This window comes from Notothenia coriiceps, unplaced genomic scaffold (assembly GCF_000735185.1).
Source record: "Notothenia coriiceps isolate Sejong01 unplaced genomic scaffold, NC01 NC01_scaffold00034305, whole genome shotgun sequence".
Lineage (NCBI taxonomy): Eukaryota > Metazoa > Chordata > Actinopteri > Perciformes > Nototheniidae > Notothenia > Notothenia coriiceps.
In genome coordinates, this window is record NW_011367006.1 from 5,045 (window position 1) to 13,394 (window position 8,350).

Consider the following 8,350-nt stretch of genomic DNA (forward strand, 5'->3'; position numbering starts at 1 on the left):
ATACTTGAAGCAGGAACAAGATGCATAATGTCAGAAAACAGAAGTGCGAAAAAAAACTTGGAAAAAAATATCACGCAAATAGATGCCAAATTTAAGAAATGAGATACAATACAAACCAAGTTGCTGTGCCCGTACTTCTCTTTGTAAGTCTTATCTTAGTAGTTCATCTAATTCCACAATCGCACAGCACCGTTTCTTTGTGACCCATCTAAAGCAAACCACATTTGGCAACTGATTTTATGGTCCCACCAAATTGCCTCTGCAGTTACACCCATTGTGGAAATGCTGTTCACTGCTGTGCTGGTTCTTTGCTGTGGGATTTTTTTTTTAGCAATTTCAAACAGAATGTTTTATTTAATGCTACATTTACCTTTAGGAGTGATGAAACGGTCTCATGTGTGCTATTCCATGAAAGCACAATGTGAGCAGTGCGACTTTAACAACTGTGATGACTGGTATTTAAGGGTGAAACAAGAAGGGGGCTGCCAGTTTCTCAATAACTAAAAATGTGAAAAAAATGTTCTGTAACAATACTAAAAAGCAGAGGAGTGCTGGATAGGGACCAGCAAGACTCTTAAAACAAAGTTGTGCTTTGGCATAATGGATGGCATCATACTTTTTGGACAGAACTGAAACCCTGTCCTTTAGCTTTGAGCAGATCTGCAGCCAGGAGCGGGGCACCATAAAAGCTGCATCAGCCAATCACTGCAGCAGACTCTCTGGGTTTGCTTCTCTCACTACTATTTCCGCCCCACCTCTTACAGTTCATTTCAGTTTAACCCAGAGGCCACTTGAGGGACCTCACAATGCTTTTCCAACTCATAAGAGTGGACCGAGTGACGTAAAAAAATCTTTTTCCCGTGCGCACCATCAGTGTGGTACCATCATACATCCAAGCTAGTTTTCTTCTCTTTTGTTCATTAAGTGGTGCATTTCCTCTGCATCCCTTCACCCACTTAGTCTCATCTTCTCCGTGTCCCATTATCTTTTACTCTTATCCTATATGAATCCATTTGCGTTCTAATCCCAGCTGCAGCCCCTTTCCTCAGTCCCTGCTCTATTCATGATATTGAGGTTGGAGAAAGATCTAACATGTTGAGACGTCCCTGTTCAAATGGGAGGTTTATTCTTTATTGGATTGTCTCTTTTTCCCTTTTCAGTTGTTTTTAAGCTCATGATGTAAGATAACTATGTGCGGTATGTAGGACATTAGGTTAAACCTTTTCAAAAATACCTGTGGTGAACTGAAAAAGAGACTTGAGGCATAATGACTTTTTAGACAAAGAAGCAAGGTTGCAAATTATGTCGATTGTTCCTGAAGTGGTCCCTCTTCCCTCTGCCCCCCCACAGGGCAGTGATGCCTGGCATGGTGATGTTTCGGCGGCGCTGGTCAGTCGGCAGTGATGACCTGGTGCTGCCCGCCTTCTTCCTCTTTCTATTGCACTGCATCTGGTGAGTCACTGTATTGATTTTGTATATATATATATACATATATATAGTTATGTGCACATGTATTTTGACAAGCAGTGGATTTCTGCACGAGGAAATCTATTTGCTTACCCTTTGATGTCATACTCAGGTTGGTGGTTTTGTCCGTGGTTCTGTTCGGCCTGCCGTACGGCTCAGAGCAGTCGTGTTCTGTGACACTGGTGGACCATGGCCGAGGGTACCTGGGCATCCTGGTCAGCTGCCTTATCTGTGAGAGCGCCATCATGTGGCTGAGTATGAGAGGCAGCATTCTGTACACACAGCCCAGGGAAGCTGTGCAGTACGTCATCTATATACGGCTAGGTAAGACACACTGCTTGTGAAGATTACTAGTGGTTCTAAATTAAGATCTAAACACTGTTTATATTGATTGGGCAGATATTGATCATTATTCCCTCTCCCTCTTTCTCTCCAGCTATTCTCTTGGTGGAGCTCGTATATGCTGTGGTGGGAATTGCTTGGCTTGTCCAGTATTACCAACCTTGCTCTGATGTCACTGCCAAAAACTTGGCTCTGGGTGAGTGCTTGAAGAAATAAATGAGCTTCTTTGTAAAGCAAGTTAAAAGGGGTTTGTTATGCTTGAATGTGAATGATGTTTTGTGTTCTTTTGCAGGAATCGTTGCATGCAACTGGCTCGTGATATTCAGTGTCTGCATTACCCTCATGTGCACCTTTGATCCCACGGGTCGGACTTTTGTCAAACTTAAAGCCACCCGTCGGCGTCAGCGCAACCTAACAACGTACACACTCAGGTATTAACAGGCACTTACTCCTCTGTTTCTCTTTTTGTCTCATATTTTGCCTTTACACAAAACTCAACCAAAGCACAGCATCCACCCAGGCGTGCACATCTTACCTGTTTCTCGCACTAAGTCTTGACAGCTCTCCTTGCCCTTTTCTCTTCATTAGACACAGGCTAGAGGAAGGCCAAGCCAGCAGCTGGAGCAGGAGACTGAAGTTCTTCATGTGCTGCACCAGAGCACAGGATACACAATCAGTGAGTCACAACACTTACCCACTTCCTTTCCGCCGGTAAAGTAAATCAGACGGGAATAAAACCAGAAATATGTCAGGCATAAAGTCCAGTAAGCCAGTCATTAAAATAAGCACTGACAGGATGATTCAACATTGTGGCATAAAGGCGATCATTGCTTAGCTACTCACTGGCAACATTAAGCTTTTCTTATAAAATATGAATGTCAAATATTTAATTTCAGGCTAAATCAATTTACTAGCTGACTAAAACTAAGTAAGTGCGCACAACTGCAGTCATATAAAGCCCACTAACTGCCATCCTCTAGATCACATGTGTCAAACTCAAGGCCCGGGGGCCAAATCGGGCCCTTGGTGGATTTAATTTCGGCCCGCAGGATCATTTTGAATTACTATTAGATCTGGCCCGCCGGTATATTGAACGCACACCTTCACTCCATCCTGAGGATTTCCTCAGCTCAGAGCCTGAGCCCAAACGTTGATGAACTTGCACCCGAGATGAGATGCCAAGTATCTGGCTTGTACTAGCAGCACAGAGCAGCACACTGAGTTTACATGGATGTTTCCTTTAGTACTTTTTTTCTTGCGACAACAGGGCATGTTTGGTTTTTTCTTTGAGGGAAATAGTTTTTTTGAAACTGTTGTTGGCCTGTGGAAAAAAGTAATCATAAGAAATGACTGCAGATAGAGCCATAAGAAATGAATGCAACTGATTATTTAGTGTTTAATGTTGTTTTTATAGGCAATAATTTAAGCTTTGTTAGTTCCAGGTTTAATATGTGCAATAAGTTCATTTCAATAAGTTTTGCAATAAGCATTGAACCAGTCCGGCCCTCAACTATTACCGATTTGTTTTTATTTTTGGCCCACTGTGTATTTGAGTTTGACAGCCCTGCTCTAGACTGAACTGCAGATTTAAAGTCATGAAAGTAAAAAACTCTGAAAGAATGCCATGAGCTTTTAGCCAGCAGTTCAATGTCTAAAGACATGCTGACCTCAGTGAGCTGGTACAAACCCACTGGACCAGACAAACCCTCAGGTTAGTGCGCTTTGAAGCATTCAAAAATATCCCTCAGCTATACAAGCCATACTGCCTTACATTACATTCATAAATATATATGTCCAAGTATGTATCTAAAGTTATCAACAAGTATCGTATCAAGTCCAAAGCCCATGAACTATGATAGTTAACTCACTCTACCCAAGGGCCCCTATTGTGAAATGACAGAACTGCATGGGCAACTTATTTTGTTAAAAATGCTCAATCAGTCATTAACGCACCCTGCTATGTTAAAAGTTTAATAAAAACAATCCCATCGCGAAACACTGTTTATTTTCATTGTGGATTAGAAAATGCTCTGCAGGCCACACAGTTGTAACCTGAGTGTTACTGATTTAAAGGTTGCATGATTTAATGAACTACTTAATTTAATTCTCTTTTTTTTTATGCTTTTCCAACTTTTCCTGATGTTTGCTGCTCTCATGTCCAGGATGCGTATTCAGAAGTGGCCAGCCTTTTTGCAGAGTTCTTCAGAGACCTGGACATTGTGCCTAGTGATATCATTGCTGGCCTGGTTCTTCTCCGCCAGAGGCAGAGGTCTAAGAGATCATCTATCCTGGACCAGGTATCGCTGTCAATACAACTATATTAATGTCTGTATTTTTGTGCTTGTAAAAATAATAACTTTCATACCCTTTTTTTTACCTCGCAAGGGCAACAATGACATTTTAGCATTCTTATCTGGAATGCCTGTCACTCGTAATACTCGATACCTGGACCTTAAGAACTCGGTGAGTTTCTATCTGAATAATACAATGAGAAAGTGAAGGTTGACTTTTGTGAAGTCTTGTTATACTTCAGGTTCTCAAATAAACACTGCCTCATACAAATACACAATGCATTTAAACACATCTTTAAAGGCTCTTCTGTCTTTTTTTTTTAAAGGAATTTACCTGCTTAAAAACATGTAAAAGATTGCAAAACAATGCACAAAGAGAGGGCTCCCTAGCTAACAAAGTTTTCACAAGAAAGGACACTAATTTTCACAAGAAAACTAGATATGTGTCTTAGCTATTAGCTTAATTTGTGTTCATTTCACACCAAACAAACAAAATAGTTGTACTCCTCAACTAATGGCACAAGTTGTTTTGATTGTTAACTGTCTTTAAAAACCTTAGCTTTCCTGCAGTACTGTATATTTCTATGCAATTATTGTGCATTTATGTCTGAATATCTCAGTATGTCCGTGATATTACTGCCATCCCTCTGTCGTTCTCATGTGTGTGTCCGTCTGCCCGCCTGTCTCTCCCTCTTGCAGGTCGAGATGAACATGTACAAGGATGTGTGTTACTACATGCTCTTCGCCCTGGCTGCATATGGTTGGCCCATGTACTTAATGAGGAAGCCTGTGTGCGGGCTGTGCCGCCTTGCCAGCTCCTGCCCGTAAGCTCTCAAACATTCACCCGCACAGTTTTGATCTATTTGGCTTCTATGTCCCTTGAGCCTCTTCAAAACGGAACCAATCTCACATGCGTCAACACTTGCCAAGTAGTAATCCACAGAGACAATGCCACTCTAGTTGGACTCGCTCACTGACACGAGCGGTGTCTAACATTCTCTTATCCATATGGCCTCCACTATGATACTAGATTACAACTCTGTAACCTCATCAGTTTACGACAATTTTCTTGTCACAAATACTGCTTTACAAAAAAAACGTTATCTGTCTTTTAGTATTTATGTGTTCTCCTGTTTTCTTCGTATCTTTGCTTCTCATACCAGCTGTATGTCAGTGTCCAGCTCGCGGATGACTCAGGCTGTGACAGTTGAGGAGGACAACTGTTGCGGCTGTAATGTCCTGGCCATACGGAGACACTTCCTGGACAGAGACCTCAAGCAGGTTCAGATTGTCTACACATCCTGCCACGATGCTGTGAGTAATCTGGCAGTTGGCTAAAGAGTAGTCAGAGATGTTGGGTTTCACTTCCTAAATTAGCCAAAGGATGTGTTGTGTGCAGGAATGTCTGCAGAACAGTGTCAGGATTTGTATTTCATTTTGTATTTGTCCAATTTGTTTTTGTTTTGATTTTAAAGCATACAACTTTTTTTGCAAAATACACTGTTTTGGTACGTTATGATACACCATGGTTAAGCTCTCCCGCGCACAAAGACAAAGCTCTGCATACAACGACTTTAATCTATAGTTTTGGCTATCATTTGAAAAGGTTTTGGAAACACTGAGATATGTGGAGCCTGTGTCCACCCCCCCGGCAGTAAGTCAAGTGTGTTCTCGGACAGGGTTGGACTCTGCAGAGGCTGTTTGTGATTGTCAGCGACAGATTCTTCAGGTGCAGCCAAATAGGGGTGACTGCCATCTTTGGTGGCCTAAGGATTGCATTTCTGCCCTCAACATGTACAGTATATCAGTCTTTTACCAGCATTGTCCAAAGCCAAGATAACGTTATACTGAGTTACATTCCATTTGTCAAATTATGATCCATGTTGAAATGATCCCTTCCTTGTTGAAGAGGGACCAAACATTTTTCATATACCTTTTCTATCTGAAATCCCGGTAAATGGGTTACAGTAGGTAATACCCACCAATATCAGTGACATGCAGTATTGGTAATAACAGATGCCTGCACATATCCTAAAGAATGATACCACACCGACTAATATATAAATTGGGGACATATGTGATGGGTATGTCATCCATGGTTGTTTCCTTGACCACCTTTGGGTACATTTGTATCTAGTAAAGCTGCTGCATCCCCATTCTAAAGGGATAGTTTAGTTTTTATCAAGTGGGGTTATATTAGACCCCTGGTTTGGAGAAGCAAACAGGAGTACCAGCCAGAGAGCAAAGCACTTTACTGCAGTGGACGGGGGCAGCAGCAAAATGTTTTTTAGCCATCTAAAAATGGCCCCTCTAAAGTATCTAGACCCAATTAATTATAGCTGGCTTGCCGGTTGCAAATACAAAAAAAAGTTTGTTGGCAATTATTAATAATAACATTTGAAAGCGTTTTTACCTCCGTTATATAAGTAAAGTAAACACAAACCAAATGTGTTTACTTAATATGAAAAGACCCATCACTTTCAAATCCAAATGGGCACTCATATTCCTACAGAAGTAGAAAAAAATTGTTGTTAAAATAGTTTCCTAATTTCATCGGACATTCAATTATCCAATTTAGTTTTATGTGGAATTTCCACAGCATTTACATTCGCACGTCATGCTCATGATGACGATTTCTAAAGCAGAACTTTGCTCAGTGAACTCTTAAGTTTCCATCTATAAATGTAATTGTGAAATGACTTATGAAGTGACTTATATGACTGTATGGTGCTGTGCCAAGTTAGGAAAGGTTTGATGACAGAGACTTGGGAAGGACTCTGTTTGCTGGGATGAAAGTGGAACGAGCTAGAATTGGTCTGTTCCTCTGACTGTGTCACCACAGTTTACTGTCCGCTCTGCATCTTCCTTACAGGTTTACGAAACACCGTTTTTTGTGGCAGTGGATCATGCGAAAAAGAAAGTTGTAATCAGTATCAGAGGAACCCTGTCTCCAAAGGTTAGTTTAAGCTTTCTTTTCTTGCTTTTACAATAATGTCTCTTCAACTATCTAAAAAGAAATAGTGCACTTGTTCCCTTTACAACAGCAACACCTCCAGAGCAGGTGGAATTCTCATAGTTAAATGCAGCGTTCTCAAACTCCTACACCTTTTTACGAAAAAAGCAGAAACGTGACTGACCACTTGTAGAACAAAATGTGTTTTGTGTTTGAGAATTCCTGTAGTGCTGTAAGAGCTGGACTCAACCTACAGGAAAGAGATTACTCACTGCCGCCTTGTAAAAAAGGCATAACATATTTTCAAGAGGAAAATTACTACTATTTCTGTTGATTTCTGACGATCTGCTCTCAACCATTCAAAACAGGTAGTGGCTGTACGCGTAGAAAACACAAATACAGTAGAATACAAAGATTAGTGAAGTGTTTGAAATGTGCTTTTGAATATATAAAACCTAATCTGTAGAGCTCAAGGCAAAATCACACCTGACAGATAATATCAAGATAAGAAACACTTGTGCTGTGGTTCTCCCCCCATTATAAGTAACACAGTAGCCAAAAAAATAACTTGACAAAGATGATTAAATTAAGGCTGACATAAAGGCATAAACTCATGCTTCATGGTCTTATAGGTCTTTCGACAGCTGCTCAGGTACACTTATTAAAGTATAACCAAAAAATAATCCAGTTTGAATCTTGTGGTGTTAGTAAGTCTTTTGTCTAATGTGCGCACTTTTGTAAGATTCTTTTTTAGTACCTCCACCTGTGTTCTCTGTTTCATGCCGTCTTTTTTAGAATTAATTTATCTTGTGTGTATCAGGACGCCTTGACGGATCTGACGGGGGATTCTGAGCGTTTGCCCGTAGAGGAGCAGCACGGGACCTGGCTTGGCCACAAGGTCAGACATTACTGTATTAAAATCACCTGCAATACATAACTTTAAACCATGAGATGTTTCCTCTTTAAGTATCTCTGTTCTCAATCTGTGCACTTCCAACACGTAACATCTTCCCAGAATCCTAAGGTCATTTGAGTTGTTAATCAAAATAACGGCTTGTTATGGCTCTTTTAGGGTGCGTTCACACCTGCCTTATAGTCCGGTCAATCGAACCCTGGTGCGTTTAGCCGCTTAGTTCGGTTCGTTTGGGTCGGTGTGAACGCAGAGACCTCTTAAGTGAACTAAACAACCGGATTCTGGTCCGCTAAAATAGGTGGTCTCGGAGCGCTTGCTTGCGAACTCTGGAGCGGTTCATTGCTGGTGTGAATGCAGTCTGCACCAAAACATAGGAAGCGTAGT

The 8,350-nt window shown here is 41.1% G+C and overlaps 1 protein-coding gene across 1 annotated transcript; it reads left to right on the forward strand.

Annotated features, from left to right (window-relative positions):
• Nucleotides 1–1,352: 1,352 nt before the first annotated feature.
• dagla (diacylglycerol lipase, alpha) lies at nt 1,353–8,149 on the forward strand. Its single transcript, XM_010790475.1, has 12 exons — nt 1,353–1,452; nt 1,580–1,791; nt 1,904–2,005; nt 2,102–2,240; nt 2,398–2,485; nt 3,972–4,106; nt 4,195–4,272; nt 4,800–4,924; nt 5,264–5,414; nt 6,973–7,056; nt 7,874–7,951; nt 8,126–8,149. Exons 1-12 carry the CDS (start codon nt 1,358–1,360, stop codon nt 8,147–8,149), a joined length of 1,311 nt encoding a protein of 436 aa, XP_010788777.1. The 5' UTR covers nt 1,353–1,357.
• The last annotated feature ends 201 nt before the right edge of the window (nt 8,150–8,350 follow it).

Excerpts from the sequence above, each read along its gene's own strand:
- dagla (XM_010790475.1), top strand. The coding sequence starts at position 1,358 with ATGCCTGGCATGGTGATGTTTCGGCGGCGCTGGTCAGTCGGCAGTGAT. Across the intron at positions 1,453-1,579 it reads TTTCTATTGCACTGCATCTG|GTTGGTGGTTTTGTCCGTGG; the intron begins GTGAGTCACTGT and ends TGTCATACTCAG. Across the intron at positions 7,057-7,873 it reads GAGGAACCCTGTCTCCAAAG|GACGCCTTGACGGATCTGAC; the intron begins GTTAGTTTAAGC and ends TGTGTGTATCAG.